The sequence below is a fragment of the Plectropomus leopardus genome, chromosome 11, assembly GCF_008729295.1.
Source record: "Plectropomus leopardus isolate mb chromosome 11, YSFRI_Pleo_2.0, whole genome shotgun sequence".
In the NCBI taxonomy this organism is placed as follows: Eukaryota; Metazoa; Chordata; class Actinopteri; order Perciformes; family Serranidae; genus Plectropomus; species Plectropomus leopardus.
Genome location: NC_056473.1, coordinates 28,259,888 through 28,282,550, shown reverse-complemented (window position 1 = coordinate 28,282,550; position 22,663 = coordinate 28,259,888). Strand labels below are relative to the sequence as shown.

Sequence of the window (22,663 nt, the reverse complement as noted above, 5' to 3'; positions counted from 1 at the left end):
ACTGGCAGAAGTATCATTTTCTCAACAAGACGTTTTAAGAGAAACGCAAGTGTGGGGCGACGCTGTGCAGCTGTGTTGTACGAGGACCATTTTAAGCTTTAAAATGGTGATAAAAACGCTCTACACAGCAGAAATAACAGTCTGACTGCACAATGGCATCCACACATGCTTTATTTTCACAGATGCTCATGAACAATGTCTCCATGTTGTCACCCCTCCATTGTCTTACTAGTGTTCTCCGATGTCAGTCCAAGGACGGCTACTATACCACGCGTGACCATATTTACTGTTATTGTCGGAGAGGAATTCATTCCAGTCAAAGAGGAGAGGCTAAGTATATCCTCGCACTGACATAAAATATGCTTTGTCACTGTAAGTCAATGGCATAGCTCACTGAAGACACATGAAAAACAAAAGCAACACCCTTTAATAACTTTGTAAAAGGACAATGTCAAGTCTGTTGCACTCACACACAAAATTCAGTGTTATACCTGAAGGATTATTAACAATACTTAAAAACTACTGGCTGTAGAAATGTTCTGCTCTGCAGTATCAGCTCAGAGGCTACTTTTTGTTACTGTACTTTACGAAAGGCTTGGCCATGAAGTCAGCAATGTCAGGGACCAAATCTGCGAGAGGGGTCCCCTCTAGAAAAAAAAAAAAAATTGACAACTTTTTACCTACTATATTATATGATTTATCATAAGCAAGTACAGCTATGCAGTATACAGATATGCAATAAATGAAAAACATCTTCATGTGGGCTTTGTGACAAATATAATGTTAAAAAAGGACATTAACTGTATGAATTTGCCTGTCAGCTTTGTTCTGCTGCAACACCACTTAGACAAACCACATGTAAAACTCCACTACACTGTAGTCATAGAACTAGTATTAATAATAATGGCAATTTGTTAAGTTTATTTGTGATTACAATTACATTTGCTAATGATTATTTTGATCAGCAGTGTGTGGTTGCCTGTGGCAGCAGTGGCGTGTCCAGACTTTTTATTGGGGTGGCCCAATTAAACACATGTCGGGCGCACATGTCAACATTTAACCATTTTTGTCTCCATTACCCATACCTACTTTAATTCCTAACACTGGAGTGTCTTTCATTCCTTTTTATGGTTTAGTTTAAAAGACAAACAGACATACCAATCACAACATAACAGAGTGACACCACACAAATGTAAAATTAAGCTTCCATACTTTATTAAAATTAATTGCCCCTCCAAAAGTAAATAGTACAATAGCAAGTATAAAGTGGCAACAAAATTTAAGTGCCAAATTAAAAATAAATAAGCCGGTGTGAAACTTTTTAACAGTTTTATGGAGTTTAGTCAGGCCAAACACTCTGGCACATTACTGCCTCTCGGGTTTAAGACTGAATTGCACCAATCGAAAATTTGGTACTTGGCAAACAGTTCAAACTGACAGGGCAGATAGCCAATCATAATGGGGTGGTGCCTGGGATGGCCAATTAGATTTCAGGCCACTCCCCACAAATGCCCCTGTGTGGTAAAAAAAATGTGGTTTTTTTTTTGTCAATATACTGTGGGAAAATATTACATGATTACTGCCTTGATTTTGTGTGTTTGCTTTAAATCTATCATGAATATGTGTAAGTGAATCAAAGGGAAGCAAATTATACAAATTTCTGATACTCATGTTCATAACAGCATCACCAGGCAATAATATACTGTGTATTCACAGCGCTGTTTTACAAAGAACAAAATAAAAACTGCAGTGACTTCAGAGTCGTGTGTATTTCTACACTTCTGCCAAGACAAGGGCAGCATTTTTTTTTCACATTATGTATTCGTTTTTCATTTATTGTACCGGTATCGGTTCGTACTCCCTGTCATCATGCATCAAACATCTTCTTCCTGCCCTCCATACCGGACATGGCCTCCACGTTCTTACGCCAGTCACCCACCTCCATGTTCAGCTCCTGATGTATCAAAACACACATACAGACCGTCAGGTTTTTCCTTTAAAACATTTTAAATTTGTCAGCATGGTTAGGCGTACCTTTTCTTGTTTGATGTCCTCTTTCTTTACCGACTTGAGGTTTGCCCTCAGGTCCATGGAGCCCTTGTTTTTGGATCCAAAGAGAGCTTTCAGCATCTCATCTGCTGACACTCTCACCTTCCTCAGCGCCGGCTTCTTGAACTTCCCTCCGAGGTCGCGAACCTTTAGATTCAACTCGTGGATCTGGAGACGGTGAGAAAAGCTTAGCTGGAGACTTTAAGATTCTTTCTCTTGATGGACTTATTTAATGTCAATCATGTAAATCTGATGTTTCATGCTGCATGAATTTACATCTCTGTTGTTCTTGATGACTTTGGCTTCAAAATCATATCGCTCCTCATCCACGATATCAATCTTTTCATGGATCTCCTTACAGAGTTGCTAAAAAATAAAAGCAAACAAAGGTACACATTATGTTTCAGTACAGAAACAAGACACATAATTATGTTTATATCTTTAAAATCCTGATGAGCCATTTGGTAGAACACATTTTAAATAAATATTGAAAAATGTGTTTATTCAACTGTCTCTACCATTCGGTGAAAGTATGTTATGCCAAAAACATCCACTGGATGTCGCTGTGTCTGAGTCTGCCTGCCAGGAAGTTAGAAACAAGAAAAATCACTCCAGACATGAGAGCTTTGTGTGGTGGTACAAAATATTAAAATCTAATAAGGTCAAATAAGTTTTTAAAAAATACGCCCCACCGAACGGTCGATTTGGCCTTTTATGGTGAAGTTAGCGAAGCTACGCTAATGAAATTAAAATCATTTCTAAAATATTAATTCTCTTATGATGATTTATTGTTGTTAAATATACATTTAATGTTATCTATTATATCTACAATGGAAAAAAATATGATTTTTTACTTTCTAAAACCATGTTTTGCTAAATGATTACCAATTGGCCTTTTATGGTAAAAGTAGGGATGCTAAGACAATAAATTAACATTTTTTTATGAAATAAAAAAAGGATGAAAGTTCACTGTTGTTAATACTATATATATTATGTTATTCTGTTATATATTCGGCGAAAGAAATTATGTCAGTGTGTTTTTCCTTTTTCACCATTTCTGTGACATTTTCAAAGCACTGTAATCTTAAATATGAGTGGAAATAATAATAATACCAGTAATACTACTAATTCCATGGTCACAAATATAAATATGTTGGTATGCTAACATATTACAACCATTGTTACAGTAATTTTGCTCTAATTTTGACTTTTTCTCTGTATTACACCAGGCCATCTAAACCATTAGGTCAATATCAAAAACTATGGGGTCTGTTTAAAAAAAAGAAAAAGATTGCTTGTTGTTATTATAGCCCCGAGGACAAAAAAAATACAATTGTTTTTTCTTGCTGGGGCCTGTAAAGGGTCATACCCTTCAATCTTGATAGGTTAGTATTAGGGCTATAACCGTCTCACATGCAGCTCCTCCATGTTTAAACCGATGAGCTGCAGCGGTGGAAGCTTCTCTCCCAGGTAGCGAACTTTCTCCTCTTCTCTCGCAACCTTCTCAGCCTCCAGCTCCTCTGTTGCTCGAGCCAGCAAGAGGATCTGGATATATCAAAATCAACATGGAAATTAATCACATTAAAATTTTTCGGGGTGTTGCATGAAAAATCATAACGACAGATGGGTGTACAGTTTGTAAGGTCATGAGTTTACCTTCAGTGACAGCTTCCGGGAGGCTGAAATCTTGGATTTGGGCTGAAAATAACACAAAATATTACACATTGCACATGACATTTAATCTGTTATAATACAATTTAAATATACCTTTTGTCAGAAAAATTGCAAGTTAGTTCAGATAGGTTCATAGTTTTACTAAATTACTGGTACCTCTTTTTAGAACAGCTGCTCACATATGTGGCTTGACAACGTTACTTTGACTTACGATGTATCTTATGTCTATCTCATTAGACTGCAGCAGTTTATAAATGTCTCCTTACCTTGCACATGCATAAATACATCTGACATACATACATATGACACTGAACAAAAGAGCACAACAAACTTTAGTTTACTTGACATTTATAGTGAGGATTTATGTACCTACAGACCAGGTAAGATCAAATGAAAGCAACTTATTAACTATTAACACTGATTGAGAAAGAGAGTGAGAAACTTAAAGTTTAATCCTAAATAGGCCTATCATTGTTTCTTTGTATTAGTGAGCTTTGTAAAGAAGACAATTATAATTTATTCGTCAATATAATACAGCACACATTTTTTATTTTATTGTTATTTCTTTATATTTTTACTTTGCAATACTGTTTTCTCCCAGAGAAGCTGAAACATGCAAACTCAAAACAACAGGTCAGCAATATGGCACCATTATTCATTAACATATTTTTAAAATAAGATGAACAATGAGTACACTACCTTTGCCTCTACCTTGGGCCCTATGGAGGGTGGTTCATACTGAGGAGAAAGGAATAAAGAAAAGGAGTTTAAATCAAACTCTGTCTCTGTTATTAAGGTTAGACAGTACAGTAAGACATGTGACTTACATCACTGTGACGGCCATGTGGAATTTGTTGGACCAGAGAAATCACAGATACACAAGAATACAAAAGACAATGTTATTTTCCCGAGACAAAAATACCTCACAGGCCAATAAACACTGGAAAAACGTTTAGAAAAAATACTGTAAAATGCTTAAAATTGTGTGATGACAGAACTTACTCGTTAAACATTGTTGCAGCCGTGTGCAAGAAATAATTAGGATGCTGTTAGATTTGAAAAAGAAGTTAAAAAAAAGAAAGAAATAGTCCAGTGATAAGCAGGAAATAGCCCCTCCAGTATCAGAATAGTATGAAACCAGAATGGCATTTAACAGCATTTGGCTTTTATATGTGGGACTTGTGCACCAAAGATCCCCAACAAAGAAGATGAATCACTCCACTAAATCCTCTGGCTTAAAAAAAGTGTAGAGATGACCACTCCCTCCTTGTGTAGCAGTAAAAATGACATCCAGCTGCTTCCTGTCTCTTTGCAGCTGCATGTTTGAACCCAATATTTATTTTCACATCTCTGTCCTACTGTCTTATTACCTGCTTTTGAGTATTTGTACTTTATTTTAGCATGCATATTTCTGTCAACTTTAACTTTTACTCCACTACGTTTCCTAATTATGATATATACATTTATGATATATATAATTTACATTTCCCTTAAACATGTTAATTACTTCTACAAAATAGGGAAGGAAGGGAGGAAGGATGGAGGGGACAGGCAAATAAAGGAATGGGAGGAAAGGAAAAAGTGTATTTGTTCTTTAAACCTTTTAAATTGCCAAAAAAGACCATGTTTTTCTTCAATTTTAATGTAAGTTCAATTTTTAAGGTGATGCATGTTACAAAGAAATACACTTCATAATTCTCAGAATTCTAACTGCTTAATTTTTGATTAACAACATTTACCTTTTCTTTTACTTTCAATACTTAAGTACATTTAAAATCACAAAATTACTTTTGCTACTTAAGTATAGTAAATATCAGATACTTTAGGACTTTTACTCAAATGATAGGCGACTTTAACCTCTTTCCTTTCTGGAAACAAATCTGAACTTTTACTCAAGTATGGCTTTTAGTTTATAACTACACATCACTCATAGCTGATAACTACACAGCCACATTATGCTTCTTAAAAAAAATGGCTTGATTTTTAACAAAATTATCATCAAATGCTGTCCATGAAAAAAATTGCTTTGAATGGCAATATTTGTTTTATTGCTGTTTTATCCAGAGAAATCTAAATGGTTTTGAGAGCAGACTTTATTCAACAGCAGCAACTATTCTGTCAGTAAGACATCTTTGGTACCTTGAAAAAAGGACATAGTGAGACGTCTCTTCTGTTTCTAAACACTCTGATATCTGGCCTCGTGGCACCGCCCACCTCTCAGTCAGAAATTATTTTTTTTCATCTGACAGTCACTAAAATAACTTTAGTTCTTCATGGCTCTCTCCTGCTTCTTGACTGGATGCTGTTGGATTGGAAATTAAGTGTTGACTTGCTGGGAATGAAAAGAGTTAATATTAACTGATTCGAATAGTAAAGGAAAAATACATGGATTTGTTGTATACTTTTTTATATAATATACTTGTTGGTGCTTTGGTATCAAGTATTTTCATGTCAAAAGTCCAAGTGAAGTCACGAGTCTGTGGTGTTAAAGTCATTTGAATAAAAATCAGTTTCAATTGAGGTCTTAAGTCATCAAATTTGTGAATTCGTGTCACATGACTTGAGTTGTCACCTCTGCTCCTAATATTTTAAATTTCTAACTTTACACACACAAGTTTATATATTGCATTGTAGCATAAGGCACAAGTTTTCTATTTTTACTCACTTTACACACTCAGCACATTATAGATATTGATTATTTTTAAATATTTACACACCAGTGCTAATTGTTTTATTTATTTTAGATTTTAGATTGTTACATACTTTGTGCTGATACTTATTTCTACCTTTATAATTCTCTATGCTTCACATTGGAGCGACTAATGAACCACAATTTCCCTCCAGAGATCAATAAAGTCTTTCTGATTCTGATAAACATATATATTTCAAATATACACTAACACGTGTTACACCTGCACCTGCAGTTACATCTTGGACTGTGGGAACAAACACAAACCAAGGACTTTTCTGTTGAAGTGAGGTGACAGTGCTATTCACTAAAACAATAATTTTCTCATTTCTGACAGGATGTTTACAGGTTTATGTGGGATTACCGGGAAAGCATGTCATAAATGTCTGCTCTGTCGTCACCACATTCACATGCATGAGGCTAAATTTGGGTCATAGCCTGTGTGTCTGCTAAAATGTAAATAATGCAGAGAGAAACATTGGTTCAGTGTTTATTATATATTTAAAGTTTTTATGGCACATAGCTGTCACCATCCTACGACCCGTTTACATCCCCCATCCATTCCCAAGGGACATAACTTTTTTAGGAAGTCTAGATCTATGATTAGTGTCATCTGACACCACCAAAAAGCACAGATTTATTTGATGGGATGTCTGTAAGCCAATCACAGTGTTTGACATCATCTAAAGTGGACTGCAGTGGAGACACGCCCCCTTTTTAAAGAGCTGTTGACCCTGAGGAAAGGAGGAAGCTCAAGGCATGTTTCAGTCAATTAATCATATTAATAATGTGCATAATTTCAAACTGTGTTGAAAGCAAACATGAGGAGTTATATTGCTTATACATTTTAAAATATCATTAAAGAATTTGGGCTTTTACTCTGGATTTTTCCCAAAAATACTGATTCATTGGAAAGGACAGTGGATCCGAGTGTCATTGGAAAATGAAAAGGGGAAATACTGTTTAGACAAGGAAATATTGTTCAGATTTGATAATTTAATGAAACAGTCAGCTTTTAATGCAGCAAATCGATTATGTTCACAGAATATTAATCTCTGGAGGTTTTCCACGTACTATTTTCAGGAGATATTTCAGAAATTGAGGATATTTTGAATCATAATGACAAAAACAATAAAAACTGTGTTTTAAAACATCACTTTTGATTGATTTATGTTAATTATTCACAAAAATCTAATAATCTTATATGTTTTGTTGAGAAAAAGTCTGATAAGATAATTTATTGTCATTTTTATTATCATTTTGCATTCAGATTCTTCATCCATCGAAATGGACAAAAATTAAAATAAGCATCCTAATCAAGAAAAAAAATAGCAATGATTTATGAGTGTATTCAGAGTAAAATCCACCATTAAAATGTTTTTTTTTATTGAGTTTGGAAAATAAATGTGCTCTGAACCAGTTAAAAGGCTTGAAACCATTGACCTTGATGTTGTCAGCTGCCCCTGACATGCTTATGTCTGTCGGAGTGGTGACATGTTTTGTGGGCATACGTGAACAAAAGCATGTTGTGTTTTAAATAGCGGCAGGTTCAGTGTAACTGCACCAGACGGCATGTGATGCAACTTTTACACTTGATCTATTTTGGGATCCACAACTCCTTTTTTATAGTGAGTAGAAATGTTAAAAAGCTACGGAAAAATGTAACCTTTAAAATGGATCCAGGTGAAAGGAGGTCTTTACATTAACACATTCAGGTGGTCGTACATGTGTAACTAAATCTTGAGTGATGACTCTCTTTCAATAGTACCAGGGATGGCACAGACATTTGTCTTCATAGATACATACAGACCAAAAACACTAACCTATGGTCTGACTTCCCCCCTGTGGACAGAGGCGACAATTTGTCGGCTTTGTGATTTAATTCAGACAAATCCATACAACACCCGGCTCAGCGTTAGAGTACTTCATGACAAATACGCCTCAGCCAGCACCTCTCCAGAGAGCACCCTGTGCAATACCCTGTGGGATCTCTTCCCAATGAGAAAAAATGAGAAAATACACAGATTACTGGCCTATGTTTGCTAAGGGTGAGGCGCTCAGTTGCATGTTACTGGAAAAATGTGAGTTGGACCCAGTCAGTCTAAGGTATCATCAGATAATATGTGATTAATTTGATGCTTAAAAACAGAAAAAAAAACAAATAATAGACCAAAAATAATTTTAGAAACCTGTCTGGGGCCGCAAAACATAATTGAGCCTTATACTTAACGTAACACAGCCTATTTGGTCTAAATAAGTCTATCAACATTATTTGTCTAAATAAGTATTTATTAATACGTTTTACAACAATATGGCTGCTCTACAGTCTCTCAGTCTTTTTAAACACTGTTACATTTTCTATTTTCCTCCGAGACTTTTGGATTTGTAGTACATAACTAGCCTAGCAAGGGAAACTCGAGACAAGCCACCGTCATTGAGGTTTGGCAAATTTAGAAGAAAGGCGTCAGACCATAGACATATGACACAAATTTTAGTTAAGTTAATTCAATTATTCTGTGGGTTTTCTAAAAAGGAAAAATGGAAGCATTTATTTAGACCTAGAACAGAAAAAAAACAGAAAAAATTAAAATGTGAAAAAAATTAATCTCCATGATTTCTTTTTTTTGTGTCAAAGCCACTGGAAGCCACTAGAGCGGGACTAAGGAGCCACATGTGGCTCCAGAGCCACAGGTTGTCTACCCCTGTACTAGACCAATATTTGGGAGATGTTTTTTTAATTTGTAAAAAGTGTTGACATTGAAGGTGCTCTGGAAATGCAAGGCTAAGATAAAGGACATAAACGGTTGATATTGTGAGGAAAGTGTGCTGTACCCCTAAATGTATGCATGTATTTTATTTTTTTATGTACAGCAGTGCCGTGGTTAGCACTGTAGCCTCACAGCAAGAGTGTTTAAGGTTTGAACCTTAACTGTGTGGAATTTGCATGTTGTTCCTGTGTCAGTGTGGGTTTTCTCCGTGTCCTTCAGCTTCCTTCCACAATCAAAGACATGAAGATTAGGTTAACTGTAGGTGTGAATGTGAGTGTGACTGTTTATCTCTCTCTATGTGTCAGTCCTGTGATAGTCTGGTGGCCTGTCCAGGGTGAACCCTGCCTCTCATTCAGCACCCCTGTGACCTTATTTTGTCATTTTTGTCAAGTTTTTATTTAAGTCTTTGGATCAGTCAAACATCATATGAAGAAAAAAAACATAACAACACAACCATCGTAGAAATAAAAAAGGAAACAAACAAAAAACAGCAACAATATACACATATCAGCACATAAACACAACAATGTTTAAATGATTACAAAAAAGACAAATGTATTCATGTCTGTTACACTACAAATAAATAATAATAAACAAACACATACATATAGCTTGAAACATGACTGTACAATAAAACTATACACAGAGACATTATATACATTAAAAAAAGGTGAGCGCTTTCAACCAGTATCACCTGGAGGATGTAGTGGCACCAGGTTGTTGATTTTGCGCATGTCCAAGACAAACTATAATGATGCCTTTAGGTAATCTGGGAAAACTAAAATTAAAGTAGGGCGTAGCTGCGTGAAATACAATTTAACAGGCAAAAATCTACTATTGATGCTTATTAGAATCAAATGTATATATATTTTTATTTTTTCTAGTTCGAGTTGTTGTTTAAAGGTTTATTTGTTGGTTATATTTCTGATCTGAGGAACATAGATGTAGCGTCATAAATTGAAGCCCGAGTGTACGAGGTGCACCTGAAGGCAACACACGCTATGAAAACTCATTCATCACGAGCTGTATCCTTATCAAGCAGCAGCTAGCTGTTAGCATTGCGCGCTAACCAGCGATATATGAAATGACTCGATAAGTCGCTCGTAACTTCACCCGCACAGCTTCATCTATTCAGCCGCAATATCAAGCGGATGAATTTCTACCTTGTACGACACCTTCCTGCTCGGGACTGAGCGTCTCGTGTTATGGGAGATACACGGATGTCAGACGAACTGCGGGCTGTCAACCGTAAAAATGTCCGAGTAAAACGAGCCCGCTGCCGCTGTGACAGCTGTGTGTTGATACTGTAGCACTGGTAAGGACGACACGGTTTGCACTGGGAGTTAACACGATAATATAGCTGCTAACATAGTTGCTGGCTTTGCTGTGCGATTGTAAAAACATGGCCGATCAGGTAGCGCTAAAGAGATTGACTGCAATGCAGTTAACCTAAGTGGCTTTTCTTGCTAGCCTTGCTCCGCTAACATCAACTAGCTAACTGTCAGTTGCTGTCGTGTCCACAAACGGTAACTTTGAACCAAGTCATTGGTGCATTTAGAGCTAAACTGGAAGCGTTAAATTTTAGTTTAGCTGAAGCAAGCTAGTTTATTAGCTAATAACATGTTAGTTAATAGGGGAGGGGGCTCTCCTTACTGTCAACAACATATGTCCATGTAGTTAAGTGGCTCTGTCTTCAGTCTTCACTGTTATTAGTGACTCCAGGTGTCGGTTAAAAAGCAATTGATGTATTTACAAGCACCCTATAATTATTATGCATGCTACAAAAAAGAGCCATAAGCATTGTAAACAATGGTGGAAACACATTAATAACTTATTTTTAAAAATGCACATGCATTGAAATTCATGGGTGTGGTGGAGTTTAAGACTGCACAAATAATGCACAAATCAAGAAATAATCTTCCTCCTGGCAATGTGCAAAATAACTGGAGAGAAAAGGTGGTTATTACTTAAGAGGAAAATGTGATCTGAAAAAATGATGTGCTCGCACCAATCTTACAATTAGGTGTAAATCTATTTCTGTAATTGTGGAATGGACTTGAGGAAGAAGTCAAACAAAGTAAAAATATCCATCAGTCTAAAAAGATTTTGCAAGGTACAGAAAAAAGGAGTGGGAATGTAAAGCATAATAATGGTGATATTACTGTTTTTCTTCTTTTGTTTGTTTTTCATTTTTTGATCTAGTTGATTATATATTAGGGATTTTGTTTAGCCAAAATCCGATGTGCCAATATATAACAGCTCATTTGGCTCATAAGGGATGCTAATATTGATATATGCACTTTTTCCCTCACCTATTTTTAGTGATCATGTCAAGTCACTTCTGTAGTGGAATTAACATCATATTATGTAAACTCTTGTTGTGAGGCTGACCAACAGACGGACACATAAAATACAATGTTTTACAGTGTATGTAATATTCCTTAATTTGCAAAATAAGAAAAATACTTGAACTTAGGGTTTATATTTTGCAGATGTTCATTTTGTCATTAAAAACCCCTAAAATATCATTTTGTGATAATGGCAGAAATCAGCATGTTGGCCTGTTCTGATATTTCATTTTATAGCCAATATCTGATGTCGTGTTGGTATTATCCCTATTATATTGTAGAATTGTGTAGTTGTGGCAAGGACACTTGGGCAGAGAGTTGGTTTATGAGATTGATCGTGTAGCAATGGATTAAAGTAGTACAGGAGCAGAGTCGGACTACACAAGCAGTTTGCTTCTTCATGCTCCTTTTCAGACTTAAAATGTAAATTTATGTTGCTCATTGAAAATCTGTTGAACTTTTTATTTTTTATGTACATATAATATTTATTTTATCATTATTTTGTATGTTCTAAATGAGGTATATTCTATTCTGTTCAATTCTATCATTGTTATAAATATGTCTTTTTTACAGATCAACTTAAAACTGAATCATGCCTGGAAAACTGAAGGCCAAAATCGTGGCAGGGCGCCACTTGCCTGTCATGGACAGAGCCAGTGACCTTACTGATGCTTTTGTAGAGGTGAGTGAAGGTTTAAGAGCAAAGCTTGTGGCCTCTTTTAATGAAAACATCTGTAATAATTTATGTTTTGCATTTCATTGTAGACATTTGAAAGATGTGTCTTCTGCCTTTTATTTCCCAGGTTAAGTTTGGAAACACAACTTTCAAAACTGACGTTTGTCCCAAATCCCTCAATCCACAGTGGAACTCAGAGTGGTTCAAATTTGAGGTAAAAGGCCTTTGAGCTCCTCTAGACACACAAAAAGCTGTGATATTATTATTTTAATGCATCACACATTGTGTCTGAATTGCATTAAATTTCAGAAACCCTAACCTGTGTTCTCTCCTCACTTTTGTCGCCCTTTCCTCTTCTCTTGCTGTGTAGGTTGATGATGAAGACTTGCAGGATGAGCCGTTGCAGGTCACAGTGTTGGACCACGACACTTACAGCGCCAATGATGCCATAGGGAAAGTTTACATAGACATTGACCCGCTGCTGTGCAGTGAGGCTGCCTCTGTCATCTCTGGCTGGTTTCCCATCTATGATACAATCCACGGTATGGTATTAAACTAAATTAATTCTGACCATGATTATTGCACAGTGTTTTTCCTCATGTTCCACATGTTAATGTATTTCTCTATAATTTATTTTTAGGTATCCGAGGAGAGATCAATGTGCTCGTCAAAGTGGAGCTTTTCAATGATTTGAACCGCTTCAGACAGTCCTCCTGTGGAGTCAAGTTCTTCTGCAGTATGTCTGATTTTTTTTTTTTCAGTTTAAAAATACCTCACAAGACACTTTGAAATGCAGATTGACAGTAAAAAGGGATGTTGCCTACATTGCAAGGCATTAAAAATGTCTAATTTTAGGACGTCATCATTTTGATGTCTTTGTAACGAGTGCACAGACAGAAATGTGTCATTTCCATAATCAGCAAAATTACAAGCTGTGTCAGTTCCAGCTGAATATTCGTAATCAAGGAACTGTCTTTTATTGAAATGTGCTAAAAGTGGAATGACTGCTGATAAGACGATTCCCATTTAATCTAAAGTCCTGTCACTCTTTGTGGTGTTTGTCTGATTTTGTACGGTAGCCACATCCATTCCACGGTGCTACAGGGCGGTGATGGTGCATGGCTTTGTGGAGGAACTTGTGGTGAATGAAGATCCAGAGTATCAGTGGATCGACCGTATAAGAACTCCTCGGGCTTCCAATGAGGCCCGTCAGAGGCTCATCTCACTTATGTCAGGTGAGAAAATTCCCAGTTATCCTCTTTTCATGTTTGTGTGTAGGAAGAATAATCTGGTCTAGGGGTCGACAGATTATCAGGAATTTGCTGTATTTGATGTGAAAGTTTCAGTTATGATTAAACATTCTTCAAAGGCATTTAAACAGAGTTTTGTGTTGGAGTTTGTTATATCGCAAATTCTAAATATTGACAGATTTTTATTGCAAATGCAATGTATCCAACTAACAGTTTCTCGGTCTATTTAACTATTAATAATTGATATCAGCCCTGAAAAGCCAAAATCAGTCAACCCCTTATTTGGTCCTCTCTGTTCTGCCTCCCTCTTGTTAATGTGGCTATGTGTTATCCCCTTACTTAGGAGAGCTGCAGAGGAAAATAGGTCTTAAGGTACTGGAGATGGGCGGGAATGCAGTGGTGGGCTACTTGCAGTGTTTTGACCTGGAGGGGGAGTCGGGCCTGGTGGTCCGCGCCATAGGCACTGCCTGCACGCTGGACAAACTCAGCTCTGGAAGCGCCCCCAGCACCAACACACATGTGCACCCTAACACAGCCCCTGCTTCCAATGCCTGCAACTCTCCCTCAAAGGATGGAAAGGAGTGAGTATGAACCAACAACACAAGCATGGACCCTGCCTCTTTTTATGTGCAAGTTTCATTGCAAATTTGTGAGAATGGAAAAGATGTTCGGTGTGTGCATGAGACGGAGAGCGTTTGGACAAAATGTACTAAATGTTAGCCTTTGTAAAGTCTAGCATAGCAGTTACTCCTGTGTGTGTCTCAGACTCTTTGACTCCCCTCTGTAGTTTGTGTCTCTTGTGTCACTTGTATTGCATCATGAGACTAACAGCACACAACATGTCCTGAGACACACACATGTCCAGCACACACACAGCCATCCTCAACCCCCTCCTCCCTTGTCTGCTCTTTTAGACAGCTCTTGCATGGCTTTCCGTTCTGCCTCTGCATGTTCTAGTGCTGCATCTTTTAGTGAGTATCGCATGTGTTCTGCTCATCCTCTAACAGTGTGCTCCTTCACTTTGTTCTGTGTCCTCTCCCTCGCTATTGAGTGGTTAGCTTGTGATCACGCCTAATCACTGTAAGCATAACTACAGTTGAGTGAATGTGTGCCTCCTTTATTTTTTTTGCATTTTTACAGCCTGTCTGTGCATCAGTGTGTGTGAGATTGTGTGTTTCAGGGATGCAAACAACTTTTGGTAATTTTGTAAAGGTTGCCGCTGCTCCACATATTCCTGTTAATGGCTGTTCAGATGCATTTTTAAAAATGTGTCACTGTGCCTCTTTGGGCCAAACTCTGTAAACACATATCTGCTTACGTGTGCAAAATCGGTTGCCAACAGGACAAGATTTTTGCACCTGAAGTGTTTTGGTTTTGGCTTGTTGGCTGAGTAATATTCACTAATCTTTTTCATGAGTGGTCTTTGGTTGCACGCGGGTAAACAGTTTGTGTGGAGAGAAAAAGAGGCGGAAAGCATTGACTGAAATGCTTACCAAGAACTTATCGGCTATTGTCTGATGACAATTTATATTGACAATAATCTTTATTTAGCACTTTTGAAAACAGATATCAGGTTTTATTTGCTTTTTTCAAAAATATGCATCTGTATTCATATGCAGATATCTGTTTCTGAAGATCAGTCATCTCTCAACTCCAACTCCATTCTCAAGTCTCAAGTTGATAATTGTACTGTAAACAATCACATTGCGCAGAAGATATAGTGTTGGTGTGGATATCTGTCATCCAGATATCCACCGGCTACACTGGAACCCCCGAAATAACTTGTTATCATCATCAAACCTATAGCCGATTGGCTCTGAGATTGTATCCTTTGTCACATTTTTCTGCTGTGTTTGCATCCCTGTTGTGTATGTTTGTGTGAGATCTATAGCTGAGAGCTATGCATGAGTATCCTGCTTCTTTGATGTGGCTTTACATGGAATATCGGGCATAGAGAGGGAGTAAATACCAACTTCTTTTCCTTTTTTTGTCTCCTTTTACACTCTATTGCAATGTTGTGGTATTGGTTTTTGTGTGCGTCTCTTTCTCCCTCTCTCGCTCTCCGGCAACATTCGGATTGGGACGTTACTCACTGCTTGTGTCCAAATCGGTCCTCTGTCTTCCTCCCTCCACGTGCTGATTGGTCCAGGTCTCCCCTTGCCCACGGATGCCGCTCCACCCACAACAGCCCAGTGCATTCGGCCTGCAGCTCCCAGAGACTGTCCCAGAACTTCTCTGTCTCTGTTCCCACACTCATCTTCACTGGTATGCAGAGGCAGGGAAGGAAAAAGATACAAGAGAAAGAGAAGAAGTTTTTAATACAGAGAGTAGAAAGTTTGTATGGAAGGAAAAAAGTGAATATAATTTTACTGGAATTTGGTAGGTTGACAGCCACGCTGGTAGCATAAAGCTACTGTGTAGACAGAGGAAGGAAGGCAGACCCAAAGTCACTCCACCTGTCACGTCTTTTCCCAGTGATAGAGTCTGGGTAGTCAGGTTCCCAGTTGCATCCTTCTGCAAGGGCCTGGGATCTCTCCACAGTCACCTGACCTTTGCGTCACTCTCCTGGGACACATGCTTCAGCTCGTCATCCTCTGTTGAATCTGACCTTCTTGTGTTTTGCCATGTTGCTTTCTTTAGTTTACTGTGTGCGTGTGTGTGCGTTTCATTTGTGTTTATCTAATTTTTTCCTTTCCCCCGCTTGCCTTTTTTGATTTCCAGCCATCCGTAGCACCTCAAACACACCCCGAGAGCAAACAAATCTCACATTAAAACAAGCACCTTACTGGAAACGCTGACCCACTCCCATATACACACACACACACACACACACACTCAAAGGTTGAGGTGGTGACTGACATGGGTGTGTGTGTGTGTGTCATGTTCTCCTGGCAGGCCGGTATTTGCTGAGGACCTGATCTCGTCCTCCGGCCCGCCAACCCCTTTCAGAGCCCTTCCCACCACCTCCTCCTCTCCTCCCCCCTTCTCTCCCTCCAAGCCATGCAGCCGCCAGTCCTCATCATCAGACACAGACCTCAGTTTGACGCCCAAGACGGGTAAGAACACTTGGCCCCGTCCACCTCTCCCATTCTCATCCCTCCCTTCTCCCTCACCTCATTGTGGTGCTACTCTGGTGGTGGTTTTTTATTTATTTATTTTTTGTTTTTGATTTATTTAGTTTCTATTTTTTTCATGTTTGAGTTTAACATTATTTTATTGTATATGGTAAATATTTATTTAGTGGTGTCCATCCTCTCTCTTGTCCTCAGTGGCCTGGTGAGTCTTCTTTTTTCACACAATTGGAATAAAAAAACATGAAGTCTAGATGGTGTACAATGAGCTTAATTGTATGAAGACTCACCACATCCCTTTATCAGTTGTGCCCCTCTGTTGTTGTCATCTGTAGTGGAAGCACTGTGTCTCATGAGGGGCTTTTGTTGATCTAAGGCCACTTATTCATTAGCAGCTGTTATGGTTAATCATTAAGGGAAAGGTAAGTTTGGTCAAACTCTGCCCCAAGGATAACTTGAGCTCATTTTAATGCAGTGTAGCTACAAATGCCTGAACCTTCTCACCAGAGCCGCTCCCCTGACCCCTCAGGAGGGGCCCCGCAGTCCCAAAAGCCGACGTCACTCCTCCTTGTTCCATCTCCTTTCTTTTTTCTTTTTTCTCCTTCATCTATTCTCATATTCTCTACCTGTTTCATGCCTCTCTTTTTGCTGCTTTTCCTGCTCTCACTCTGCTGTGACTGTCAGTAAAATGGAAATGTCGGTCCCTTGTGTAGGTGAAAAGAATGTTCTTTATGTGTCCAGTTATTAAGTAAATGTCCAAAACAGTGCTGTTACCATTTATTGCAGAGTGAAGACAGAGTAGATTACCTTCTTAATGCGTGAAAACGTGAAGTTTGTTTTGCTGCTTTTGCTGTGCTGTGGTTAAGGTAAGAACTAGGGCTCCCCCCGAGAGTCAGAGATTCAGATTATCAGTTGGAGACCCTTCAGTCCACAGAGATTGCAACAGGTTGAGCTGTCGTTGCTGACTGTCTTTGCTAGTCAGTGTGCAGTGCGGTGCACTTATAGGGACGTTTTGGTCTTTGCTGCAGAGTAAAAGCTCTTGACTTTCACGCTGCTTTTTGGTAGAGGCTGCGGACGCAATGCAGCAGCACAGAGGAGAAATAAAGTCTGCACTTTAAGGCTCCAAGATAAAATGATGTTCTCGCTTCTGCTTAGAAGTAGTGAATTTACAGCTCACAGCAACTTAATAGGATACAGTCTCCTCCTTCTGAGAAATTTGTTGTTTGAGAAAGTTGTTACTGGCTTATTTACTTTATTACATGAATGCAGCTGTCACACCAAACTTCCTGCTGAGCCCTGATCAATTTTCAAACGTTATATGGAGAGAAAAAAACCCAAACTGTTAAATATTCATATTGAACAGGTGAATCTGATTCAGCTGACATCATTCTGAGGCGGGTACAGCTGTAGTAAAAACCATATGTTCCTCCTCCTATGCTCAAAGTGATTTTTTTCCCTCCACCATGAAATACCTGATTTCCATCGCTTGTGACCAATTTGACGTCATAGACAATACACCCATACTACCGTCTTGTTGTTAAAATATTACAGTATATACATAAAAAAAACTACAAAACAGTATAAAAATGAATACACATACTAAATGGCTCCTTCACACTCATGTTTGTTATCATGCTCTTATTCTTTGCTTTCCTTCTCTCTGTAGTTCATTTTCAGACCTCTGAATTACCTCTCATGTTTCCAATTTGTTCACAGCCTGCTTTTGTTCCTACTAATGATATTTTCCCACCAAAAAAAATAAATCAACCAGTAAACCAATCAGAACTATATATTCGTAATCTTGCTAGCTTGATAGTGACACCAATTAAAAATGTCTGCAAACGTGAATGAGAGTAAAGCAGTTGCACAGGTTGTTTACTCAGAAATAAGCTCTTTAAGCAGGTGTCTGTATGTGCATGCAGAATCTGTGGGCAACAGAACAAGATTTCTGTATTAGAAGTGTTTTGGCTTCGGTTTGTAATCCTTTGACTAATCTTCATGTTTGAGCGGGCTCTGGGTTCATGCAGGTAAACAGAGATCTGTTTATAGAGATTAGCCAAAATGTTTCCTGGATCGGTCTCAAGGTGCTACCTGAACTATAAACAATGACTAGTGCACCGAAGAGGAAGTCTTGGCTTGGATATTCGCCGTTAACTGAACCCCTGAAATATTAACCACTGACCCCAGAAGCTTTATCATAAAAAAGATGGAAAGATCTGTAGATTTATAGATAAAGAATTAAAAGCCAGACTAAAAAGGAAGGTTTGCTTTTAAAAATGTCTATCAGGCGGGTTGCAAGATTGTAGAAATAACAACTGTAATTCTGTTTTTTTCATTTGTCCTGAAAATCATTAACTTGCCACCACAGCTTCCATGCCAACTAAAAATGACACAATGGTTGGATTGTTGTGTAACTCGTTGCATAGATGATTGGATGAGTGAGTGGTGAGAGCGAAACAAAACACCAACATCAACAAGAGAAAGGCTAACATTAACATAGTTTCATGCTCAGTAAATTCAGTGAAACAAAATGGCAATTTAATCCAATAATCAGGTTATTCTTTCTCTATGCTACTGTCCACTGTCTTTCCTTCACATCCTTCTCCTTATTCTCAGATATTGTGCTTTTGACCACTCCCCTCATTGCTCAGCTTGTCCATTCTCAATATATCTGTGTTTCTCTGTGCCCCCTTCATCTTTTTTTCCCTGCTGGATAGTTGAGCAAATGAGACGCAGGCCTGGTCTCTTCCCCTGCCCCAGCTCCCTCTCCACAGACAATCTGTCCCTCCTCGGCTCTGACTCAGCGGGCTGCGTTCACGGCTCTGCCTCCAGAGCCACCCTGCCCCCTCCCCTCACCATCCACTCAGACTCTGACTTGCTCAGAAAGAGCGTGTCCTTCACCGAGAACCTGCTGCCGGCAGCCTACGGTATAGTAGGACTGCTGTGAATCATCAAATAACAAAACCTGAGAACAGTGACTTGAGTGGTGTTTTCTGAAACAAATAACATGCATGGTGCAACTCTTCATTGTAAGACAACACCTCTGACCTCTGACTCAGGATGCTCCATCCCCAGCATGTGGCTTGATGTGTTTATCAGATGTATCCAAACCTCACTCTAGGTCCAGTATTAATGTCTGAATTAAAGAAAAGGTTAAGAGTAGGTTAGTCTTAGCATGAGGAGGAAGCAAGTCCTCAGAGGAAGATGTGTGCATTTCCAGCTGTTGCTTTTACTTGATTTGCTTTAATAACATAAATACTGCAATGTGATAATCAGCTGACAGTTTGGCTCTTTAGATTGATGATCTATGTGGTAAAAGTGACAAAACTGAAGCATGTTTCTTTTCTGTGATCAGGAATGGGCAGCGGGGGAAGCGCGGGGAAGGAGGCAGGACCTCTGAAAACTCTGCTCAGACAACAGACGCAGACGGCTCTCGAGCAGAGGGTATGATTATTCAACACTCACGCATGCTCATAAGGGTATTTACTGACATTATATGCAGACATTTGAGACCGACATGCACTGCAAAACATTAGTCAAAGTGTTCAGTTTCCCTTCACAAACTTTACGTAGTGTTTCAGGCTGGCCCTTGATTGACCAGCCACAGTACTGCAATGAAAGAGAAGGAAAAAAATATTATTATCATTAAAATAATTTAAAAAATATTTTTATAACCTTAAGCGGCGACACAAGTCAAAGCAGCGAGCTAGGCGTGGAATTTTATATTTTGCTTGAGGTCTTTTTATTAGCATTTAAAGTCATACAGATACAATATATCCAACTTGCAACTGGAAAAAAATACAATTTGTGCCAGTTGACAGTTTGACAATCATAGTAGGTGAGACACATTTTTTTTGTGTGGAACCTCACTTGTCAAGCCCCTTGAGGGTTTTCTGGGTTGCCCCTGCATGTCTCCTTTTCTTGAAATTGTTAATATTGTTGTTTTTAATATGTGCTAAATAAATCAAATTAAAAAAAAAACAAATGAGATTTACAAAATTCAACAGCCAAAGGAACCAAACAGAAATTATAAATAATATAAAAAATAGTAACTGAAAAAAAATGGTAAGCTATATATAAAAAGTAGTCTTACAAGACTGCAGTATCAGTGGTGTTCATTTTTATGCCTCTGCCCCGATGATAGCAGAGGCCGGAGGCATTTTGTGTTCGGGTTGAATGTCCATTTGTGCGTCACATCATCCGGCACAATTATGTGAACGTGATATTTCAAGAGCACCTTGAGGGAATCTCTTCAAATTTGACACAAATTCTCACTTTGGTAGATTTTGGCGGTCATAGGTCAAAGGTCAAGTATCCTGAAATACCAATGTATCAGTTTTACTCAAACTTTCCTGTTTACATTTTAAAATAAAAGTCCTCTGACAGCATTTCTGTCGACAGAATCCGATCAGTTGTTGACACAAGGCATTTTATTGTGAAATGTTTGCAGGACAGTGTTGACAATGCAGGAGCTTGTACAAACTATAAGAAAAATGTGCTTATAATTGTGGAAATACAGTGCTCATAGCAGCTGGCTGCCTTGTGGAAGCGTGACAGCAACAACGCTGCCAGTACGAACACTGCAAGCAAGCCAGATACTGCCGTTCGGCGAAGTTGCCATCACACTGCTCACACATGCAGATTGCTCCATCTGTAAGATGTACATCTTGCGGAGAGACTTCAGAAATAGCATAAAGTGCTACGGGTGCTTCCAAAACATCTTAAAAGGTTTTAAAAAGTCCTCAGACATTGTGTTCTTGATGGTTGAAATCCAGTTTGCGTTGCATATCAGCCTCAGAAGTCCGCACATATGGTCTGAGATATACTCTGTGTCACACACTGCTTTCCACACAGCTGCATTATTTGTGAAAGATCACTAATTTACACTCAAGTGTTTAATGGGGAGTGGGTCTGTGTAAGAGCAAGTAATGTTCCCTTTCTCTGTCCTCTTGACCGTTTGTGCTACTCAGGGAGCGTCCTCCTCTGGGTTATTGTTAAACGCCAGGGTATGTCCCATCAGTGTGACACTCTCTCTCTCACTCTCCACCTTTCCCCTAACACCCTGACCAGCTGAGGGCCACCACCAAGTCTGAATCAACTCCTAACCCCTCCCTCCTCTGCTGTTTGTAGATCTCAGAGGGACCGGATGGGTTTAGCAACATGGCAGTGGGCCTTTGTGTGACGGCTGCTTGTGTGAATGCTCGGCACCCACCGCACTCTAAAAGATTCACAGACATGTTAGGCAGAGGGCCGGAGGCTAGGAGTTGCGTTCCCTTCAAATTTGAAGGATTGCGTGACTCTGCGTGTGTGTGCCTTCTGGATACTCATGTCAAACACCTCCCTCCTTTCTGACTTCCTTTCCTGAGTCTGATTTGGTTTTCCTGAGCCAACAATGGGAATGAGCACGCTCACCTCATCACCTCATTCTTGCCTCCTTGCTCTGAGTGGGAGGAGCTGTCAGTCAAATTAGTCGCTGTCTTCCTTGCTGGAGTACTGGACAAGAAAGAATTGGTAGTCCCACCTGATTTTTATTTCCCATGAGATCCATTCATCACATAAACCTGCATGATTGGAAATCACAACGCCCTTCTGATATTCTGTAAAAGGTGGATATTGATTTTACCAAGGATGAATAACAAGATCCTAACAGGCAGTCCAAATATTTGCAGATCCTCTTGTGAGTGATGGCATGGATTTGCATTCACATTATTTGACTGTAAGCAGAGGACCAGCTGTCACGTTAGTGGACAGAGAAGCATGTAAAAACAGAGTCCTGATCCTCAGACAGGACCTTTTGTGTTTGTGTGTGTGTGTTCTTCACTTTCAACTCCAGTTAATGCATTTATATAGATTTGAAAGGATTGAATGAAAAACAATGATACAAAAAATGTAGGGTTAATTGAAAGTAGATTTTTTCAATCACTTCCAGATCTATTTGAAATGCTCAAGTTTGTGCCTGCAAGTGTAGGCTGGAATGGAGCGAGTGGGGACTCCTCAGGGGTAAACCTTGCATGGGGGGGACACCATCACTTCAATCCTTGCTGCATGTTGGCCTCGTCTGACAGTAACAGGATTATTATTACCCAATGACACAGTATATCTAAATTTGTTGGTCTGAGACATCTGTTTTTCTATTAT

At 38.8% G+C, this 22,663-nt stretch overlaps 2 protein-coding genes across 2 annotated transcripts in view; one reads left to right on the top strand and one right to left on the bottom strand.

Annotated features, from left to right (window-relative positions):
- Window positions 1-1,867: 1,867 nt before the first annotated feature.
- tnni1c (troponin I, skeletal, slow c) lies at window positions 1,868-4,567 on the bottom strand. Its single transcript, XM_042496108.1, has 7 exons — window positions 4,556-4,567; window positions 4,423-4,461; window positions 3,706-3,747; window positions 3,463-3,594; window positions 2,326-2,415; window positions 2,035-2,217; window positions 1,868-1,954 (listed from the first exon to the last, which is right to left on the bottom strand). Exons 1-7 carry the CDS (start codon window positions 4,565-4,567, stop codon window positions 1,868-1,870), a joined length of 585 nt encoding a protein of 194 aa, XP_042352042.1.
- Window positions 4,568-10,183: 5,616 nt separating this feature from the next.
- Window positions 10,184-22,663, top strand: part of c2cd5 (C2 calcium dependent domain containing 5) — a 31,623-nt gene continuing 19,143 nt past the window's right edge. The window contains 9 exon segments of the mRNA XM_042495975.1: window positions 10,184-10,495; window positions 12,102-12,210; window positions 12,332-12,418; window positions 12,575-12,746; window positions 12,845-12,940; window positions 13,284-13,439; window positions 13,798-14,035; window positions 16,350-16,510; window positions 19,881-19,969. Coding sequence (XP_042351909.1) covers window positions 12,121-12,210; window positions 12,332-12,418; window positions 12,575-12,746; window positions 12,845-12,940; window positions 13,284-13,439; window positions 13,798-14,035; window positions 16,350-16,510; window positions 19,881-19,969 — 1,089 coding nt within the window. The 5' untranslated portion in view covers window positions 10,184-10,495; window positions 12,102-12,120.

Coding starts and splice junctions, on each gene's coding strand:
- tnni1c (XM_042496108.1), bottom strand. Junction 3,748..4,422: donor GGCCCAAGGTAGAGGCAAAG/GTAGTGTACTCA, acceptor TGTTATTTTCAG/CCCAAATCCAAGATTTCAGC. Junction 2,416..3,462: donor TAAACATGGAGGAGCTGCAT/GTGAGACGGTTA, acceptor TTTATTTTTTAG/CAACTCTGTAAGGAGATCCA.